This window comes from Callorhinchus milii, unplaced genomic scaffold (genome assembly GCF_018977255.1).
Source record: "Callorhinchus milii isolate IMCB2004 unplaced genomic scaffold, IMCB_Cmil_1.0 Scaffold4, whole genome shotgun sequence".
Taxonomy (NCBI): Eukaryota; Metazoa; Chordata; class Chondrichthyes; order Chimaeriformes; family Callorhinchidae; genus Callorhinchus; species Callorhinchus milii.
Window position 1 is genome coordinate 66290086 of NW_024704745.1, and position 23858 is coordinate 66313943.

General features: G+C 36.2%; 1 protein-coding gene across 5 annotated transcripts in view; it reads right to left on the bottom strand.

Annotated features, from left to right (window-relative positions):
- The window catches only part of LOC103186504 (paraspeckle component 1), a 56682-nt gene that overhangs the window by 10834 nt on the left and 21990 nt on the right, over positions 1-23858 (bottom strand). For 2 of the 5 annotated variants that reach the window (XM_007905593.2, XM_007905591.2), the window contains 4 exons: positions 18871-18928; positions 16965-17051; positions 14972-15306; positions 10487-12689 (listed from right to left, as the gene is read on the bottom strand). The exons of 1 other annotated variant lie outside the window; for it this stretch is intronic. In XM_007905593.2, the coding sequence (XP_007903784.1) occupies positions 12480-12689; positions 14972-15306; positions 16965-17051; positions 18871-18928 (690 nt within the window). In that variant the 3' untranslated portion in view covers positions 10487-12479. Of the gene's footprint in view, positions 1-10486; positions 12690-14971; positions 15307-16964; positions 17052-18870; positions 18929-23858 lie in introns of those variants that run through there. 2 more of the 5 variants (XM_042334223.1, XM_007905594.2) reach the window with 2 other exon arrangements.

Genomic DNA, 23858 nt, shown 5'->3' on the forward strand with positions numbered 1-23858 from the left:
CCAGCAAGCAGGGAGGTAGCAGTCAAGCCTGGACGCGATGAAAGTATGGGTGAGGGTCTCGGCTGCCTGAGGGGAGAGGTAGTGGTGGAGTCCAACAATATTGCCGAGGTGGGGGAAGGCAGAATGGGTCATGGAATGGATGTGGGGTTTAAAGGGCAGTTGAGGGATGAGGGAAGGTATCAAGGTTCTGTACTGGTTCAGTGAGGTGGGGACCTTGCTGTCCTTTGCTATCCTTAAAGAGGGATGAGCATGACCAGAGTGCCCTTTGCACCTTTCTCTACGTAGTCCTTCAGCACAATGTCCAAGCAATGTCCACCACAACTCCCAGGTACCCATAAGAATCAACAATTGGGACTGATTCCCTTTGTATATTCCAATCGATACTCTCATTGTCCTCTTGTAAGCCATGCAGAACCATGATTGTGCACTTGGGGGCACTGCCATCATGTCCCACCACATGGCCCAGTGTTCAAGATGGCGGGGCCAGCGGAAAAGGTCCCCAGGTGAGTATGCCAGCAGAACAATATCATCTACAAACCAAAGTTTCGCAATTCTGATAGAAAGGATTGAAGCACTTCTGTTTGCAGACAATATTTTACTGCTGGTGGACTTACCAGGGGACCTTTGAAAGTTTGGAAAAAGTTAATACAGTAAAATACAGATGTTCAGAAACTGCTAGGACAGATCATACCAATCTCTTTACAAGAGATCCAGATTGCATTTACTTCTCTTCTGCAAACAATCTAGTGTAGTACATGATTCAATATTCCACCGAAAAAAAATTCAAGTTTGCTGCATGAGTTAAGTGCAATTTATGATAATAATAATCATTACATTTTATATAATGCCTTTCACATCATGAGAATATCCCAAAATTGTAAATACTGTGATGTGCAGTAACAGTGTGCTTTGTGGGCAAATGCAGGAGCCAATTTACACGCAACAATGTCCCACAAACAGCCTGGACTGATTGACCCAATTTTATTTGGGGGATTGTTGGAAACCAGGAGAAGCTCCCTTCTCTTTTCGAATATTGCACGAGATCTTTAATGCCCACCTGCCCAGACAATCAGGACCTCAGTTTAACATTCATGTCAAGCACGCACATCAAACAATGCAACAGCCCCAGCACTGCACTGTTAGCTCAGACCATGTACTATATGAGTTCCAAGTCATGATGTGCTGTCCGCAATTTGCGGCCGCGTTTCACCCAAAATACAAAGTCAGTCCACTTTACAATATATTCTCTGAAGCTCTTTGAGACCTCTCAACAACATAAGGCGCAATACTAAATGCAAGGATTATTATTGATATTATGCTCGCATGGATGTATAAACAACAGGGACACCCTGTGTAATCAGGAGCAAATTTTTTTGACAACCCTTATTACTGTTAACAGTTATTAGCATTTTGAATCACCGTAAAATGGTGAACCGAGGCTTAGAAGCACGGCTATTATTTCAACACAAACTCATATGTACTTTCACAGGAGGTTATCACAGAAACAAATGTTTCTATGGACTACTAACAATCAGTTGCTGGTGCCTTCCCACCCAATGATGTGATAAAGGGTCTTCCTCGGGGTAGATGGAAGATGAAAGTATGCGAGCAAGAAGAAAACTGTTCACTAAATAGACCGCAATAATAGCTTTAGAATATAGTTTAAATAAGTGTATGTATATAAGCAGCTGCATGAGCATAATGTTATTTCCTTTTTAAGGGTGTAGGATTGTGTGAGTTACACCCAGACTGTACACATCTTTAGATTTACACCACCACCAAACATAGGTTCCAGTTTGAGACCACATATACAGCTAATATCTACAAGGTTGATGGTCAGGGGTAGGGATATATAAAGAAAACCGTTGACATGCTCAAGTCTCCAATTCAGTTCCAAATACTGCGAAGTCACGGAAGCAGTTTCCTTTTGCCAATCCTGGAAGGCATAATCTTCAGTGGAACACAGATACTGGTCAGCAGAAGCAAGTTATTAGGGATCCCAATACAATAGAATTGTAGCTACAGTGAAAGGGATAAGTAGTCAACCCCAAATAACTTAGTCACTCACTCAATATCCTGGTTATTCAAATACTTTGTACTTTGGAAAACTAGTCAACTCTGATAAGTAGTCATTCAAGCTATTTCCCTTTGAGTGACGAGTTATCAAAGGTTTCACAGTATTATTTCAACACAATCTCAGGTGTACTTTTACAGGGAAGTTCAGAAACGAGTGCGAAGAACGTTAAATTGCTATTTACCCTTTCAAGTCCGATTGATGAACCCTGTTGAACTTAGACAAACACAGTATTCTGGAGTAATGTGTACCTCGCCAGCTCAGTTAGTACATCACCAAGTAAACCAAAGTTGACTCAGCTCTATTCATTGTTGGCCAGGTGCATCACCAAAGAAACTCTTCTTACTCCCCCAGGAGCACAGTAACATGTTGGTCATTGGAAAGGTACGTCAGGCTGGATTGACAGCTAGCACCAGGAACTTCTCCAGGGGCAGTCCCCAATTTAATACAACCAAAATGTGGTCACTCAATCCACTACTGTTTGTGGGACACTGCTGTACAAAATTGGCTGTTGTGTTTCACTCACAAAATACACAGTGAATTCACTTTACAGTATATTCTGTGAATCGCTTTGAGACATCTCAACGATGCAATAAGGTGCTATATCAAATGCAAGGATTATTATTATTAACATAAATTTTCTTAGCATCATACCAACAAACTTTGGCACACAACCAGGTCATAATTTAATTATTGATTCCATACGGTACTCGGTAATAGCTGCTCAGTAAGGTGTCACCCCTGCAGACCACTCAGATTCATATTCTTGATAGCTAACTCCAGGTGATGTCTTGAATCATTTCACACCTCATTTTTCCAGTCACCTTTGGATAAATATCCACTTTCATGGTGGAGAAACCTTCTCATAAATCAGGAATTTTTGTGCTTTCCATGGATGTATATTCTAGTACCTCACATGGAAGTAAGGAATATGTCACCAGTATTAGCCCCAGTTAAGAGGTATAAATACCCATCAGCAATCCAATAAGCTCCCTGTGTTTTTGAAGCAGTATGCATGGTCTTTAAAATGCTACAAAAAAAACTTTCTTGCCACTGAAACAGGTTTTGTTATTCATCAACGTCTATAGATTACTTTCACTTTATCTCAGAAACCACTTTCAGTCTTACTGAATCACAATTTAGTTTTCTCTGGCTGAGAGGAAACCAAGAAAAGCATTTTTATATGATTTACCAATCTTTGTCATTGGTATATGCTAATTTTATTTTTGAATTATTAATGAACATGTAGCCAGTTAAAGTTTAAACCAGCTTGTTTTCATTGGTATATAGAGAAACAACTTGGTAAGTTGATAGGCACCTTGTCCCAAAGTTTTATTCCTAAAAAAGCTTTGCAGCCAGTAAGGGTGCACAGTTTCAACAACAGAAATATAAATTTGCCAATCTGTAACCATAGTTGTATCCGTCATAATCTCAAATTGTGAAACTAGTTTCCATGTACACCTAAAAAAAATTATTCAGAAGGCTGGCCCAATACCCAAAGTAAGATATAGACGGATACAAATAAAGCAAATAATATGTAATTTGGTCACAGCAAAACATGCCTCTGATGTTATGTGAATTTTACTGATTTCCATTAATTGCCAGTTGGAGCATGACAAACTCAAGATTTCCCAAGATATAATTACCGGCCCAGCTATGAGAAAAATGTCTGTGTTTAGTCTCAATCCATGTTCTTACCAGATATTCAACAAGTATAAAAGCAGAACTTTCAATATCGCATTTACTCAGTAAATTGGGAATTTTCACATGGAATATATTGCATATTTTTCATCTAATACTTTTGTGAAATTGTTACTTTTTAGGCATCATCTTGGCAAATTAAAGTAAATTCATATCAGTATAGTTCATATATTTAAGTTCCCACTCACATAATGACATTATATTTCATACAAAGCATAGTTTAATTCAATCACATTTCATATCCTGTAGAAAAGTTGGGAGGAACGTTTCTAGCTTTTTCTATACTATATGCAACTTAATGTGTAAACGCGACTATTCATTCTGTACATGTGCAAATTTAACTCTGATAACTGTCTATGTGATGAACCCAAAATACAGTTTAAAGAGAAATCAACTTTTTAACTTTCAAAAGCTGCAAGTCCTCCTATGCAGAGACTATAATAAATACACAACTGAAATACAAGATAGTAGGAGGTATGTGACACACAATAAATATTAAATATGCAAGCATGGAAATGTACAAAAGGTTTCCCTGTTTAAATAAAATCATAACAAACAAAATAGTAAGTGTACTGTACATATATTTGAAAAGACATTTGCTTAACTACCCATCGTTAGTCTCTGCAGCCCTCAAAAATACTGTTCACAAGATTGTGAGGCATTAAAGATACACACAAAACCTGTATGCAACAGGCAAAAGGATACACTTAAAATGCATTACTATATGGCATAATGGATGACTGCACAATTTTTCTAAAACTGTTTACAATGAGTTGTGGCATTACGCTCCATGGTGTTTATTAATTAATGTGAGTTAATGATTTTACATTGTAGGAGATTGCAAGTTCGATCAAGATTTAAATTCAGAGACCATTTTCGGCAAAATGAAATAAAATTTTCTCAATTTACAGCATTTCAACAAACTGCTTTGAAACAGTTTGTTAAAAACAGTTTATCAGACCAGGAAGATGTAAAATAATTTCCTCCCAATTGGAAAACTAAATAAAGCTACAATGAATCACTACTTGACTGAGGTGACATGTCCATTTTAAAAACGAACACTAACTGATGAAGACACTTCTGAAGTTTGATAAACCTGACAAAGTTTTTTTTTACCTGAGGTTATAAGACGGTGTTTGAAGTATACATCTGTAGGGTTTCCAATGCATCCATTTTGAATGGAATCTAGAACGTCACGAGAAATCTTTCCAGTCTGGTGAAAAAAAATCTGATATACGTTGAAGCAACAATGTTTAAGCATAAATTCTTTACACCCTGAACTCTCCCATATACAGTATTCCACCCAAAATATCCGATCTTGCAAAGGAGGTTGTATTGCAACACAGATTTCATTAGATGTTGTTTGCCAGACAAGACAACTGTTCAGTGATATTTGCCTCATTGGGCAAATGAATCAAAAGTCAGGTTCTAACTTCAATTGTACTCCAAGTAACGCAACTCTAGGATCTTATTCTGACTTCTCTATGCTTTCCAGAATACATTGGAGCACATTTCCCAGCAATTTGACTCAACAGTTCCCCAGATAAAAAGAGTTGACCACACTTTACCAGATTTTTCATATCTAAAAGTTGATTACAATTTTTATATTTGATAACAGCGCCTTATCACATCATTGAGACATGTCAAAGCGCTTCACAGGATTTTATTGTCAAGTGCAATGACTCTGTACTTGTTGGAAATGAGGCAATCAATTTCTGTCTAGCATTGTCTCACAGCCATGAAGTGAACTATCAATTTTATATGGGGGATTATTGGCCAGGACAACGAGAGAAACTCCCTTCTCTTTGAGTAGTGCCATGGGATCTTTAACGTCCATCTGGACAGGCAAGCGGGACCTTGGTTTAACGTCTCATCTGAAGGACAGCACCTTCAATAACACAGCAAACCCCCAACATTGTATTTGAGTGTCAACCTAGACTATGAGTTCAAAGTCCCCAAAATGGGGCTTGAACCCACTATCTTTTTACTCTGAGGCAAGAGTACTACCAACTGAGCCAATCTGACACGTTACCAATAAAATCAAGAGAGATAAACCACATACTGGTATGTATTAACTTTGGTTTCACATTTTATGTTGATCCAAGTGAAACTTTTTTAAACAGATTTGACATGTTGAATAAATCAGGGATACCATAACATACCCAGAAAAATACATTACAGTTTTACTTGCAAACCTACAATTGTTAATAAATCTTTTTGGAACTTCTTAAATATTTCATTCAGTGGAATTAAATCTTTGCTTGGCCATATCAAAATGTGTGAAAAATTACAAGTGATGCTGAAATACAGTCAAACCTGTTAAAGCAACCACCTCTATTCAGCAATCGCTTGCTGTTAACAACCACCCTGGAACAGTCCCAACCGATTTTCATCAATAAACCCCCTCTATTCAGCAACCACTTGTCTAACGCGTCCAGTGGCCACTCTTTTTTTGAATCGTGTCAGTGTACAGACACATTTTTCAACGGCCAGTTCTAAGTGAATAGAAGTATACTTACCAGGAATGGATTAACAATTTCCGCAGGTCCGCATGTAGACTATTGCTCGACTCCTAGTGCATTTATCAAGACAGTGCAGCGCAGCCCACATGACACCCACAGCTTCCTGCCTCACTGTTGAGGTGACATTGGTAAATGTGCTAGGAGTCCAGATTTAGTTTACACATGGGCCTGCAGACTTAAAAATTTTTTAGGGCCAGTCAACGAAGCAATGAACCCCTATTCCGAGGCCACCCTTATATAAAGGGTACTTTGGCCCAGTCCCGAGTTGATGCAGGTTCAACTGTCTGATGAATGCCAAGCATACTAGACCAATAACGCCACACAATACAGTAGCTGCTATTTTCCCTAATAGATTTATAATATTCACTTTAAAACCAAGAAATATGAAGGAAAATTGGTATTCCTTTATAGGTTTGCTGTAGGAACATTTTTTCAATTCAGTTTGCTGTATTTTCAAGTAATTTCACAATGACAATATACACACACACAAAACACACACACACTTTCAGAGTGACTGTGTTACAATTATTGATCAATTCTGGAATTTATTTAAATGTTTCCATTGGAAAGCTTTTGCAGAAATACAAGCCCTTCCAAGCAGCCAATTAATTGATTTGCTACAAAAACTTTCATAGCAGAAGAGAATCAGTGAAAATCTAGTTGTACATAAATATTCAATACTATTTTTTAATCAAATAGCCCTAACAGATTGAATCAAACCATCGATGCATTGAGTTGAATACCTGAAAAGGTTCTCAAACATGAAATCACTCATAAATACAGCAGTATCCAGATGCTCACAAGGCTGTGTTGAAAGTAAGAGTAAATAATGGGAAAAGCAAGAGATACACAACATACATACATACTTAATTTTGCGTTTTAAAATGTCAAACCACTCCTCAATGAAAATTGAGCAAAATATTAGATGTACTGTACCTTTTGAATATGGCTGTTCTGAACCATTCGGAAAGGAATTTTTTTCTTAAAAGCATGTGGAACAGCTGTTCAAAAGACGTTGAACTTTTTTAAAGCACCTTATCATGTTGAAATATTGACTGCTTGTTGTAGGCAAACTCAAAGGATAAGAGATGGATGACCAATTCATCTGGATATTTTAATTATATTGTTAAATGTTGAGCCCAACATCAGATACAAACTTTGTTAAAAGTAGAAAATAGCATATGTTGGAAAGCAGAACAAATTTATTCATACACTCTATGACTTCTCAACTCTTCAGTCGTGATTTTTTAATCCTTATGACTGGGGTGGTTAGTCAACAGTTAACTTTTTGGAAATTCAGCTAGCAAAAATGCATGTTGCATAATTTTAACATAGAACAGGTGGAACATCCCATTTAAAAAGGAGAAAATAGCATGATCGAGAACGATTTTTGGATGTGACAACGTTGAAGTATATAAGCTCCCTACTAATACAGGATGTTCATAGATTAATGGAATAATACCAGGTGTTCACTTTTTCAAATGGAAAGCATCCATTATTGCAGATTGCTAATAATTGCACTATGAGATGAGCAGTGAATTAGACATGAGAAGTAGACAGAGAAAGACTTAATGATGTGATGGAAATTAGTTATGATGAATTATCAATTCCAGCCCAAATCATTTAGTTGAATGAAATTTAGATAGTCTAGAAAATTAGCTTTGGTAAAAGACCATAAAATAGTTTTATAAGTGTCCAGGCAGTAACAATTCAGTTGAGTGTCGAAACACACTAAACATATTGGCAGATTAACTTGAGTTTACTGTAACTTTAAAAGGGAAGATTGCAGAGCAACAGTTTGAAGAAGGGTTGTAGTTTAAAGAGGGATTGTCTTTCATTGGAATAGGCAAGCAAATGTACAGGGAAATGCTGAAGAAACAGAACTAGAAGACAAGAAATTGTTCCCAGAATAAGATGTATATCAGGGCTATAAGCTTAAGAGTCCAAGGATTGGTAAAATAGAGCAAAATAGAAGGAGGTTCTTTGATGAGATCAAGATTTAGTTAAGAAAAGCAAGCCAAAAAGATCATCTTTTTCCTTTAGAAGAGAAACAATTTCCAAGATAATAGATAAGAAGCATCAGAAAGCTTTTAAGACATAGGTTTGTCAAGGACCAAAAAGAATAACTGATGGAGGCCTGGAATTGCAACATTTAAGTTTAGCAACTCTCTAGGAACCTTATAGAGGTTAAGAACAAACATAATAGTACGCTTGGATACTTCAGACGAAAAGGAGTCATGAGTAATAGGCAGAAAGGCAGGTAGCCACGAGAAGGATGCAATAACTAATGATTGCTAGAAAAGAATGAAGACTTTCATGACAATTAGTGCAAATTTGAGGAAATGAGCATGCCAACAGTACACACTGCTGCTGCACAAATCCAAGGGAAGGACAATACACTAAAGAAAGTTCAGTTGCATGCCCCACAGTCCTCCAAGAAGGAAAAGAACATGGGCTCACCTCAATATTGATGATTGAAAAATCTCACCAATCATGCCAACCTGGTTGGTTCAAGGCCTTTCATATAGTGATATTCAATATTGGAAATCAAGTCTTTTGAATTCTCTGCCTGCAATAAGGCAAGGAATTTTGCGAATCATCATCAAATCAGACTTTTGACAAAGACTATCAGGGAAAATGTGCTCATATGTGTGCAGAATCAGATGTGATACCACAAAACTACAGCACAGACATTCGGGTAATCTTTCAGAAATGCAGCTTCCACAATTCTTCCCATTTTCGATTTGCACAACATATTAATTCTTAATAAAGAAACCTGCAACTTATTCAAAGGACTTCAATACAAAACTTTAAAGCAATTCAGGTGACTGCCAAATCCTGCCCACACTCAACCGATTTTACTTAATCATAACGGTATTTATTGTAATATTTGCACTTGATTTAGCATACCCACGTGAAGGGTGCTATATAAATGCAAGTTGTTGTACCATCCAATTTTCTCACAGTCAAGTGTACTCACATTGGATTTGTAGGTGAACAAATATTAACACTTGCATTTCTTTGTATTAGCTGCACAATCAAGTGCACAACAATTAGAACTGTTCCATTACGTAACAAAGAAAAAAAATGAAAGATGCATTTCACAATTATTTGCAGTAGTAGTTTGCAAACCAAACTAGGTACACTGATCACATCTTGAAGCTCATTTAATTGTATGGTGAATAAAGTGACTTACGGAGAATGATAGAACTTCCTGCAAACAAAGACATTTCCTGAGGTATAAATCTCAACTGTTGAAAGAATCCCATATCTGTTGAGAACCAGTATCAAAATATCACATACTTGATCAAACTAGCTGTTTGTTTAATCAAGATAATTGTATAACTTATATAATGGGCTAAACTTACTATTTTCTGTAATCTGAGTGTGGAATTTCATTGGAGAGAAAATAACCTGAGGCAAGTATTGATGATTTTATAAGTGAAAGAAATACTGAAGATTGGTTAATTTCATCAAGTCTGATTTGAAATACCAAGTAAGTTACCAACACAATGCAACTTTTGAAATACCTTGTTACCTGAAATAGAATTCCACCCATACATTTCCACCATGGTGAAACGGACAAATCATATCCAACTTGAATTCCAGTGCACCATAATGTAAGTTTCTTGGCATCAGGACTATTGACAGATTCATTCAGAAGACAGACAACCTGTACAATTTAGTGGTTGTGCAGTAAAAAAATTTTTTTTAAAAAAAATTGAGCAGCAAACATCATGACCATGGAATTCTAACCATACAGATTGTTTGGTTTAGTAAAATTTGTTTCCAGCTTGTACTATTATTCATATCAAAGTACAGAAGACATCTGCAGCAAAACTCTGCAACAGTAGAGCTAATCGTAGCAAAAAATCTGCATATCACTTAACATTGCCCCGGTATTTTGTGGTGTAGTAAACATCAAAGTGATAAATGCTACTGTATTTTCACCAGTTACATTGTTCACTACATTCAATCACCATATTTAGCAAGAAGATAGAAATCTGACTACATAGAATCAGAGAATCTTACAGCACAAAAGGAAGTCATTCGGCCCATCGTGCCTGTGCCGGCTTTTTTGCACTGCTGTAAGACCTGCAGATTATTCATTAAATGTTTATATAAAAACTTTCAGTACAAATGCTAACATATGAATGGTCTTTGAGTTATTAGCATTATGTACTACATGTTTGGAGCAGATAAACAACAGCCCTTTATTGGTTATAAAAATGAAAATATAGGCACATACACAGTCAAGGAAGCATTTTCCAAAAGACAACATTTTCCAATTTGCTCAGAGCACAGTGAAAGGCCTCCAGTTGAGTCTCTGCAGGCAAAACTTCCATTATCTTTCAGTGATGACTTATATTTTGTGCTTTTCTTAAATCAGACATGAGCAAATATGTAAACCCCAAACATTTTTTTTTGAAATGTCCCTTTCACATATAGAAATAGATCACTGTACCGGGGTATGTGAAAATTTTAATTATTAAATTTACAACAACGTTAAGACTTTCAGATAGGTAATCTCCAGTAGAATGCCACGTAAATTGGTTAAACTTCATATATCTTTAATACCCATTTTCCAACCACTGTAAAAATATTGCTCTGCCACCACTGGCATCAATTCAATACATTTATCAGTATTAAACCACATCCAAGGTATTTCAGGTATAGTGGCTACAGTTAGGGATGAAAGTTGTCAAAAAAAACTCTGCAAATGTTGGTGCTACTGAGGTTTCAACTGAAATTAGCAGTCTGAGGAATCTAAAAGATGAGCTCTTAGTACAACGCATTTAAAAGGAAAATGTACAGTGAAGTCTCCTCACTGCCATACCAAATTCACTACACAAAATTAAGCAAATAGTTGAAGCCTTAAAAGTTGACCACAGTATTGTATTTTGTATGGCAGATGTGTAACTGTTAAAAGTGTAAAGTACAAAGGAATAGGATGAAGCAGATTCCCTGACAAGTTAAAAGTTAAAACGTAAATATGAAGAATTTCAAAAAATTGCTTTTACATGCTGAAAATCAATGGGACATAATTAATATGATGAATGTCATTTACCATTTTCAGCATAATTTGAACCCATTGGTGTGTGCAATATGAAGATCTGGTTACTGCTGAATTCAGCTTAATTTAACAATAAATATTAAAACAAATATATGAGCTACTGGCTTGGCTAACTTAAGAATTGCTGAGCATAGTTTATTTTAAAGGCATTACAGTAACCTTCGTACTGACTAATTAACGGCTTAACATTTAGTCTTCAACACCTCAATCTATCTCAAAAACACAGGTATTCACTTGTTTGAGGCACTGGGGAGATCAAAATATGATCTTAAATGACTTGAAGAATATTTTCTGCAGTAGCAATTTATTTACAGGTTTATGCTAAAATGTATGCAGTATGCAGACAATTTTTCACCAATGAACACTAAACTTAATTCTCACGCTCCCAAACAAATATTAATCAAGTTTTCATACTCTGTATTTGACAAAATAGTCACCTCCAGTGAATGCTGATATAGCCATCAATTATTAGAATACCTGTGAGTTTAAAAAAAACAGGATTTACCTATCAAATATTACCAAGCCATTAAAAAAATTGGTGAGAGTAAACTGCTCTTCAACGACAAAATAAATGTGTAAAAAAGTATGTTAATTTTTGTTGGGTTAATTTGTGGATCTTTAGTACTCAGGCCCAATTGTGACAAGAGTTAATGCATTTATCACAAGGAAAATGTCAAATTATATATGGAGGTTTTGCATTATTCATAACCCAGTTTTGAGTTTCTTCGTACTCAATTACATTTACAAAAGTAATTTGTTTATTTTCAGGTTTTATTTATCATTCCAGAACTCCATGGATTTTACAGCATGGTCACAATTTAAAAGATGTATCAAACTACATACACAAAGGGTAAACCCAACTTGCTGAACATTGATGGTTTATGTGGTTGCTATTCTACACTACAAAGCCTAAAGCATTTACTTCAATATAAAGATACAAACAAAAAGTTTTACATAACAAAAACAAGATTCAAACTACATCACATTAAAAAAACAAAATGTAAGGTAACAGCAGATAAAACTCAACTGAATTTCTTTTTGAAATCACTATATAGCCGTATACCTTAAAATGTCATAGAAGGGAATGGTCTATAGTTTTTCAAAATGTCTAATATCTTCGGCGTTTATTGGATCCATCAAAGTTATTTCCTTGGTTTCCTCTACCAAAACCAGTAGGACCACCACTCACAGCGCCCACACCTCCCATGGGTGGCTGAGGGGGAGCTTCAGGACCTGGGGTTCCACTCAGGTTTGCCCTATTAACCAATGGAGGGGAACCCATTGATCCAGGACCTCCTTGGGGAAATCTATCATTGCGCTAAAATCGTTTATTTAAAAATTATGTCCATTGCGTGTTCCGTTGTAGGAACATAACAAAAGATGGTAATTTTATCAATTGATTGCCGATATCCCGCGTGTTGGTGTCATCAAGATTGGCAGGCAGTCCAGTAGTACCAGGAACATACAAAAAGGAGGAAGAAAGGAGTAATTACATTAGTTAATATATATTATATATTTACGCTGCTATGAATAATGAAAACCAGTATTTTACAACCTACTTCCCAGCTGTCACAGTACAGGTTATCTTGTTCAACTGCTCTTAGATCCCTGTACATTTAATACAAATGTAAGAAACTTCATTTTTTTTTACAAAAAAGCACACAAACTAGTTCCAGTTATGTACAATAAATATATCAGAAGCCACAAATATTGTACGTTATATGTATAGTGGAAACCTGAACAATTTTAGACAAAGGAGTATTTGTACATTAAACCAAAACGATGTTATGACAAACTTACTATTTGCTACAATTAGTCAACTACAAAGGAATAAGGAATATCTTTATGCAGACTGTATTCTGAACTGAAGCATTCACCGGGATTAGCCAGTACACATTTTTATATAAAAAAACAGAAAAAAAAGTAATCTTCACATCTCCCACTAAAGTTGAGTTTATAAAAAACAAATTTACAACTTAATTTAGATGGCCTTTGAATGGTACCAGACTACCGAAATAAAATGAACAAGGTCTACAGAAGTCCCATTTTTATTTTTAAATTCACTATAATGGATAACCTTCCCACGATTAGCAGATTTTGCATTAGATACATGCGAATTATGCAGTATACTATTTGTATATTATGCAGAATGTTTGGTATATTCTACTTAATAACAACCCAAATCTGCATTAAGATTTCACTGAGAAACTTCTTTAGCAATCCCAAAATGTATTGTGTTCTCACTATACTTAGTTTACGTACAAGATAAACTATCAACTCCGAGAATACTTGTGCCCATGGCAAACAGCCAAACTGCAACAAAGGCAGATGAAATAATGATATGTCTCTTGTGTTTGTGACCATAAACAGCAAACACCAGAAAATACCTGGACCTGGGAGAAAAAATATCCACTTTCTTGCTCAGTTTTCAATTACTCCAAAAGCTAGTTATCAGATTCATGACATTAATGTCACTATCTTGCCCCCAAAAACAATCCCATTTCCCCCCCTCCATCCCTTAACAGCTCTGATCTAATATCAGTCTGCTCTTAGCGCAGCGACACATGGAAGTTTAAGGAACTTAAACACAAACATATCCAATGTTAGTGTATAATCAGAATCAAAAGCCTATTTTTAGATGGGAAACTGGTGGAGCTTCAAAGGTTATGAAGGTGATTAGCAATATCAAGGCCACTTTCAATTAGTGAAACCATAAATGCATTATACAATTAAATGTGGCTATCGTTGGGTCAAAAAACAAATTGATATGTACAGATGGTAGTACTGTGGCTCATGTCTTAGATTTTAGAATTCTCAAAGATCATGGGAAATTCTGGAATTATTAAATTCAGTCTAGATTTGAAAGTTTATTTTAAGAATTGCAGAAAAGCAGCTTCCAAATAAATACTGAATATAACTTTCCAAAATACAATATGATCTTAAATTTTAAAGCAACTAATCTTCAACCCAATTTTGTGATTTTTTTAAAAAAGAAATTGACGCAGGGCTAGAATTTTTTATTGCATTATATATGACAAGTGCAATATGTACCTTAGCTAATATTGTGTAGGCTATGTCAAAAAACGCCACAAACAGGAGAAAAATATAAAATGCACAAGAAATCCAATTTGTTTCCAATATGTCACGTGTTGTATCACCAAGCTTAAAATTCGAGCCCCGGTAATCTTCAAGTTGCACTTGTATGAATACACAATAATGTTTTTTATACAAAATTTAGCTCAATATCCCAAGACCCGTTTACACCTACAAAAAGTTTGGCATCTTACACAAAACTACACAATCTAAACTAGCAGCACCAACATACTTCTTGTACAACTGGACACATCAGTAATAAATCTAGTCAGAAAATATTGAAGGGTTCAAAGCACCATTTCAATTACTGCTGTATTTCATCCGCTTTCCATTCGCAGTTAAGAAAAGCATAGCTTGTGTGATGAAAATTCTTAACGAATCTGTTTAACCTATTAATGCACAATTTTGATTATTATGCCAGTCTAATTTCAGTGTAAACACATCTCAGTTACTTAAGACACAAAATGGCACTGGTGATAGCAAATATGAGATGATTTAATACATTACCAGCGTTCCACTGTTGTCTCCCATCATGGGTGTTCCCAGATTTCCAGCTCCTTCTGGCCCAATGGCAGGGCCAGTTCCCATTGCAGGGCCAGGTGCCATTGCAGGGCCAGGTGCCATTGGATTGCCAGGTGCCATTGGATTGCCAGGTCCCATTGGATTTCCAGGTCCCATTGGAGTGCCGGGTCCCATTGGAGTGCCAGGTCCCATTGGATTGCCAGGTCCCATTGGATTGCCAGGTCCCATTGGATTGCCGGGTATAGGTCCACGGTTGTTCATGTTCATACCCATGAGTGGAGCAGGGCCTTGGTTGCCAGCAGGGGCTGGGCTATACGCATCTATGCAAAATAGTTGGTACTTAGAGCTAGCCTAAATCTAATTATGTTTCCAAGGCAATTAATTGGATTGAATATTTGTAGAAATGTATATTAAAACATGCTTAATAGACTGACCATGCAAAGCACCTGGTACTTCTGTTAAGAAATTCGCTGTCATATATTGTTCTTTGGGACAGTATAATTCCATTAAAAAGTTACTAAAAACACTTCATTATTTGTAGAATGAAGTTATTCCCAACAAGAATTGCACTAGATGAACATTTTACATGGACTCCTCAAAAGAGAGTTACTTTATTATTTAACTTGCAATATTGTCCCGATTAGTAATTTAACAATTAAAGATCAAAGAAATTATAGAACAGAAGGAGGTCACTTGGCCCTCAGAGCCTTTACTGGTGCTCAATCCTTCACCATATTTGAATAATTTAATTGTTCTTTCATTTTATATCGTTTCTTTTCAAATACTTTTCCAGTTCCATGTTTAAAATATTATGATGAACTAACCTTCAATAGTCATCTGTGGTTAAAATGGCTTCTAATTTCCCAATGACAACCCTAAATTTCCTCCGTTCAACAACTAACAGGAATAATCTTTCACATTGAAAATACACCCCATTTTTAACCAGAAGTCAAAGTAGGTGTATTTTGGAAAGTGAACTGCACAAGTATTTATTACCCTAGAATGCACCATTATTTTTTCCAACTATAACTTTCACCCACTGCGTACATTTAACGTGCACGCATACTGAGTATAGGCTGCCTGACAAAAGAAAGGGGCAAACAGCAGAGTTGACATTTATATTCCTTGCATTTGAAATAACGCCTCATCACATCTTCAAGACATCTCAAAGCGCTTCACAGAATATACTGTAAAGTGATTTGACTGTATATTTTGTGAGCGAAATGCGGCGGCCAATTGCACATAGCAGCGTCCCACAAACAATCTTTTAGTTGGGACACTAAAATAGATTTGGAAGAATAGCTAATATTTTGCTTACATCATCTATTTTCAGGCACAATGGACTACAATGTTGACTAGTCTAAATCAAATCACGAAAGGTATCTAAGCATGTTATTTAAGATGGGTAAAGGTTGCACAGGATAGCAAAACAAAAAAAATTGCTCTTTACTGTTATGTTTCGCAATGAAAACATTTAGCCAAGTATTGCTAGTCCAAAAATTACTACTTAATTTATTCAAATTCTGTCCTTAACACTCACTTAATTGGAATCCTAAATTAGATAATGCATCAAACAGGAAGTGTGATAAAGTAGAGTGCCAATTATCTGCACTAATCCCCTGCAGGATAAGAAAACAATGCAGATAATTGGACATCATATGAAATATAAATCAACTAAAGAGCCAACTAAAAATTGTTCCACCAGGAGTTATACTGTCACTATAGTATAACACTGTGCAAAACTTTTCTGTGTCTCATTCTACCCCCACCCCGACTCTTTCCGAGAGTGTCTTAACTTTTTAATCTCTCTTAATCTCTATCCCTAAAATGTATACTATAAAGCAGCGGTGGTCAACCTTTTTGGTCAGCCAAGAAAATAAATTGTCTTGATTGAATATTTCTTGATTTATGGCGTAAATCAAGAAATATTCGATCAAGAAAAACCTGGAAACACACTACCAATCAAATACGGACTTACCTAGACTAGTGCGAATGTTCGGGGGGCCGCTTCTTGACGGCCCCACGGGCCACTTCCGGCCCGCGGGCCATTGGTTGGCCACTACTGCTGTAAATTATAAAAACATACTTCACTACTGGAAAAATGAGGTCTTCTTGGCAGATAGGTGTAAAGTTGCGCACAGAGCGAAGTTGCAAGAATCACAGAGCCAGGATCAGTGTATCCCTAAACTTCACGCGTTATTTTGCACATAAGCACAAATTCTTTTTTGCCAGCAATTAACTTATGTATCGGAGCCAGTGTAGATGAAAGGCAATATACTACAGAAACTTTGAAAACACTATTACCAGAATTCTTAAATGATACAATTTTTAGATGGTCCAGGTAATTTTAAAATCAAATCTGTACATCATTACAGATTTGATCATGGTTTGTACATTAGTCTGAGGTTGACAGCTATTTATAGGAGAATTATAATGCTGCAGAGTTCAACACATTTCCACTTTGCAGAGAGATGGTATGAGGCACTAGAAATATGAGAAAAATTGAACTGGAATGTCTTGAGCTGCCTGACCAAACATTGTTTGTTCTGATGGGTACATTTTCTTGCATTGGGTTCACAAATGATGCAGCTACGATCAAAGTTCATAATCTTCTATGCTATGTACTGGTATCCCATTATTAACTGCCTGGGGTTCATCATTTAAACAAAATATCCAGTCCTTGAATTCCCAGCAAGGTATTAATTTTACTAGATTCAGATCAGGCAGTATAACTAAGCTATTTTGGACTAATCTAATGTATTCAGACCACCTTCAGAAGAACCCAATTAAAATCTATTCAGTCAGTAAGCAAATAATAAATCTGGGAACTAATGAGCTAATGAAGGGCAACATTATTTAAGAAGTTGGCAAACTGACTCAGTAGACAGTGAAAAGGTTTTAGCTATTCACAGGCTGATTATATCATGAATATGCGGAAATTTGTGAAGGAAAGTTTTGCCCCAAAGACATTTTATGTTAAATTGCCCATTTTATAACATTAATATCTTACATGTGCAACATATAAGTACATCTAACTGTGCATAAATATCTGATTTCTACTCAAAAATATTTTGCATATCCCAATACAACTTATTCTTGAACCCAATAAGCTCAACCCAACCATATCCTCCTAAATTTTCATTCCAGTTTGAACAAAAAATACTTTTCAGCATTTTGGAACTCTTCAAAACCCTATCAAATACAGATATCAGACTAAAGAATTAAACAACATTATACCTTCAAGATTGTCTTATATGGGCTTTGACATACTGACAGATTCTATGGAGATGTCAACAGTTAAAATGACTGGTTTATGGGTCCACAAATGTTATTGCATTCTATCTTTAATCCAATGAGGACACAACCACAGAGGTAGTTACAGACCTGACAAACTTATTTTGAAAAAGTGATTTGACTACATAGAAATAAACCTAAAAGAGAACAGGACATGATTATGTTCATAAATTGTATAGCCTATGACGAAAGCTGTCAACCAACAGGAGGATGAAAAGCGACAGTGCAGAACTGAACAACATTGACAGTATTTGCCAAGAAACCCAGTGAAGGACATATACCAAGTCTCATTTGGTGAACCCACCAGTTCATCATAATGCATGTAGAAAATATGTACACCATACTACAGATTGATCATGTACAAAATAAGAGTACAAATGAGAATTGAAATTATAATTTAACAAACTGTATTGTACATCAATCTTCTGTAAAAATACTATTGCAACATATAAACTGATTTACATTTCAATATTGCTACATTTGTAATTTCAACTCCAGGCACAGTCCCAAAGAACATTACTAGGTGTAACCACCATGCAGTAAGTAACAGATGCCCGACATGGCAGTGTTTTCATGGTTTAAAACCCTACCTCCCATGCCAATTGCTCCACGTGGACCCATATCACCCATCCTCATATCCTGTTCTCTCTGAAAATAAACACATTTTGTTGGTCAACCTACCGTCACAGTTTATCTGTGTAAATTCAGTTCTTACCTTTAATAGCACACAAGGCACTGGTGCTACTATGGTACTTTTCCTTGCAGAGTAAAACAAATCATAAATTGGAACATATGTGGAGGGGCTAAAATACCAGCAGGACGCAAACCCAGCTTTATGTGTTAAAATGCTGCAAAACAGCAAAATATATGGATCTTAAAAATACCTGCTATTGCATCTGAAGTCAGTTTTCACATTATGATGAGAGTAGACAATATGAAATATCACTAAGTCACAAATATCTACCTATTCTCCATATGTTCAGATTTTAAAATAGTTATTTTTCAAAACATCAGCACATTCACAAAGTATAACTTTACAAAATAAGATGGCTAAATTGCATTTTACACCAATACATGTTTTGTATTATTTCAAGAAAAAGAAAAACTTACACCTGACATTTATTTTTTTGTCATATTGCTTTTATATTACAGGGAATCTGTAAAGCAAAACTGATGCCAAATTTGAAAGTGGGTTAGCTGTTCCCTTTGCAGTGAGGAAGCTGCTGACATCCTTGGTCAGCAGATTAGCCTCCCACCCACACTACCCCCACTTTCCAAAGGTAATTCGCCCACAAAATATAGTCAATAATAATATTAATCCTTGCATTTGATACAGCGTCTTATCACATCTTCAAGAAGACTCAAAGAGCTTCACAGAATACACTGTAAAGTGAATTGACTGTATATTTTGTGGGCAAAACGCAGCAGCCAATTGCGTACAGCAGTGTCCCATAAACAGTCGTGGATTGAGTGACCAATTTCTTTTTTTTTAAAAAAAGGAATTATTACCCCCAGAAAAGCGATCCACCAATCAACTAACAACCGGGTTCCTACTTACTGCTGGGGAGTAAGGAAACTTGTTCAACATTTCACCCTTCCGGGAATAAAACCCAGGTCTCTCGCTTGTGAGGCAAGTGCCACTAAGCTACAGGACTCCACTTTACAATATATTCTGTGAACTCATTGACACGTCTCATAAAGGCGCTATATGAAATGCAAGGATTATTATTATGATTATAGAAAATCACAATGGTTTCAAATGCAGCAAAACAGCCAATCAATATAAAACCAATATAAAATCCATTGCTTTGATGAACTGCAAATAACAAATACAAATTTCCTTTGTTCAGGTGTAAATAAAAATCACAATATGTCCCTTTATTCAAGGTAGAAATATCTCTTACACCAGAACATTTTTCAGTTAAACATAATTTTCTTCCCATGATGCACACCTGAAAACAAACATAAAAAAATCTGAGAACAAGGAAACTATTACACAAACTGTTCCTGTCATACCAGCAAAACTTTGGCTGCTTGTTTTGCTCTTTTAAACTTGCTCGATTCAAAACAGGAGTTAATGTAATGCAATGCTTGGAAATTGTAGTTTAAATTGAATAATTAAAACAAGCTTTTAAGGAGGTAACAGACCCAAAATAATCTTGAAACATAAAATACGTACAAAACTAGAATTCATATATGTCATCACCAACTCTGTGGTTACTTTAGTGGGAATAGTTATCAACATGACACGGTAAAGTCAAATGGCACTTTTTCTTGTTCCCTCGGTACAACTTTTTTCCTTCACGTTTACTGCATCATTTTCTATTGCTCCAAGTAAGTGATCTTTAAGAGCTCATTCCAGTAGGATGTAAGACACAACACATAGACACAGACACACACAAAAACCTGCAATCCAAGTTCAGTATCTACTAACAACTGTAATGAAGTGGTAAAGGACAAGTTCTAAGAAAGTAAATTGTTTGGAACCTATCAATGCTAGTAAGCCAATTAAATTTTCCATGTCAAGAACAGAATACACATTCAGTTATCTCTACTACTTACATTTTGTATTGGGCCTTTCACGTCGCCATACTAATTTAGAATTGCTTTATTTAGTTCAAATATTTTGTATGCCTTTAAATTTGATCAGTCCATCTTTGCTTATTTGTGAAAAACAAACTGAAGCCCAAGTTAGTCATTTATGCACGTAATTCCAAAATGTAGCCTTACATATATTGTAAACCATTGGAGCAGTGATTGCTAAATGTAGCCTTTTAAAAATTGCCATGTGAATCCAGCTCATTTAAACATACTGCAAACAGAAGAGGGGAGAGTGTTCCAGCACATGACCCAGATCAGTTTGAAGAATGCACAAATATTGGTAATATCTAATGTTGCTAACAGTTATCCTTTTCAGACCAGATATTATTACAGGTAAACTCACATAAGTTGTAGCAGTTAGGACCATAACATTTAATATGATTTATGCAGAGTATGAGTTATGGCAAACTTGCGTAAGTCGTATCATATATGACGGACACATAACAAATACAAAAGTACTGAACCGACAACTGGTGACATTAAGACAATATTTCTGTATCATGTTTAACGCATGCATATTAAAGCTATGGTAGCCCATTCTTTCCATATACTGTGCCTCAGTACTGTACCTCATGTGCAGAAAACATATATTGTACGCTGAATGGCACAACCAAACAGCTTTCAAAACAGAACTGTTTTATTGGAATACAAACACTTACAAAGATTTCACATGGAGCAGGGTGGTCCAAACAGTGAGCCGCACGGTTGATTAAGAGAGGGTCCTTACAACCGCAGCCTTATGCCACTGCCCTGAGAGGGTGATTCACAATGGAGATGGAACAGGCGGCCAGAAGTTTTCTCTTTCCTCTCTCAGCCCCTCCCCACCCACCCACTGCCGTGCGCAATGATGTTGATGTTACAACCCCGGGAGGTAGGGTGCAGAGAGCGTTGGGGTACATACGTGTGGTGTTCTTTTAAGGCAGGCTCAGGAAACCTGGCAGCCGGCAAATGCGATAGCGGTGTTATGAGTTACGCAGCGATTAATGCGACTAGTGCATATAAATTTAAGTGGATTTAATAGGAAATTGAACGGGACTCAGGCAGATGTACGACTTAGGCGATTATACGATTTATACAGATGAGGGTTATATCAGTGTACCTGTAATATGATTTTAACATATTGAAATGGCAAACTGCATCGAGACAGAAAAAAATTGCAGAATCAGAAAGAGGGAGGACTAAGCACACAAAAGTACAGTAAAACACAAATAAGTCTTAGCTTTATAAATCGTATAATCATCCAAGTCATATATTCACTTAAGTCCCATTCAGTTTCCAATTAAAACCACTTAGATTTAATTGCACTAGTTGTATTAATCACCTCCTAATTAGTAACGCAGATCCTCTACCCTTCATTACCCTGCACTTACAATTTCCTTTGAATCGCGGGAAATTATGTCCTAACCCGTCACCACATGCACACTTACTGACGGCATTGAATTACGCATGCGCAATGTAGATTATTGATTAAATAAAATTTTATACAACTTCTACATATTAAATGCTATGGTCCTGACTGATACAATCTATGACAACTGTACACATTCAAACTGTTGGATTCAATCTTGGACATGGTACCAAATAAGTCATGAAAGATTTGCACCCCCACGAAAAGCTTTTAAACACTTGAATATTCCATTGCAACGGTAATTAGTCTTTTATCTATTTTTCCTGAAAATGAAAAACATTTGTATCAGACCCAACAGACCACGATAAAACACAACATCAAGTTCTTTCTCCTGTCAATCGTCTACATTTTTGACAAAATGAAGGTGCTATTATTGAAATCAGCAAGTGCAGCTCCAAACAAAATATTTTTGCTTTTCAAAAAAAATTGTGGCTTGTGATTACCTACTGCAACTTTGAAATATTTAACAGGCAACCTATAACCTATTAACAAATGGAGCAAGTTATGTAACTTTCCTTAGAATGGTCTCATCCAAAGCATGGCACCTCTGACAATCCAGCACACCCCCATCATAGCATTGGAGTGTCAGCAGAGACTTGATATGAGCACCATCATTAAGCGTACGTGATTTTTCTTTACACATTAAGTAGCAAGATACATTTGAGGCAAGGATTGTGGTTTCAAAATATTTAAGAATAACAGTTGCAGGAACAGAAATACTTTAAAGTATTTTTTACTGAGATATCAGATTCTCTCCTCAGCTCCAACCCCTTGCTTATTTTGACAATTTTGACATAAAATATACAAATGGCATATAATTGCATACTTGTATGCAAATCTTCCGTGGCTTGTTTTCTACACAGAATGTTTACATATCACCCTATGTTCCTGTAACAGGCCTAGGGTCCATCAACATAAGAATCTCACTAATAATTTGTAAGATGTACATTCTAGAGAACATTTCAATATCTTGGCACAATTAATAACTTATCATAGATACCGTTGCAAACTATCCAAGTCAGATGTTCCAGTAGTTTCATACATGTAATGCACATTCTACTGAATGTGAATAACAATGATAATCGTGTAGTTGATAAAGCAACTTATGTAGTTTGTGGAAGAAACACAGAAGCCAATTTGCACATAGTGATGCTTCACAAACAGCTATGGTTTATATATGGGGCATTGTTGGCCAGATCACCAGGAGAAACCCCCTTTCTTTTTGAATCGTGCCATGGGTTCTTTAACATCACAGGCAAAGGGTGTGGAATTTTTTTGGGAGGGCATCCAGGAGTCTAACAAACTCCAATTCAGTGCTGGGGTGAGTTGCATTGTCAGAGATGCCGTCCTTCGCATGAGATGTTAAACTCAGGTCACATCTGCCTGTTCAGGTAGACGCTAAAGATCCTATGGCACTATTCGAAAAGAGAAAGGAGTTTCTCCTGGTATCCTAGCCAACAATTCCTCAAATAAAATTGATCATTCACTTCATGGCTGTTTGTGGGACATTGCTTTGCATAAATTGGCTGCCACTTTCATCCACAAATACACAGTCACCCCACTTCACAG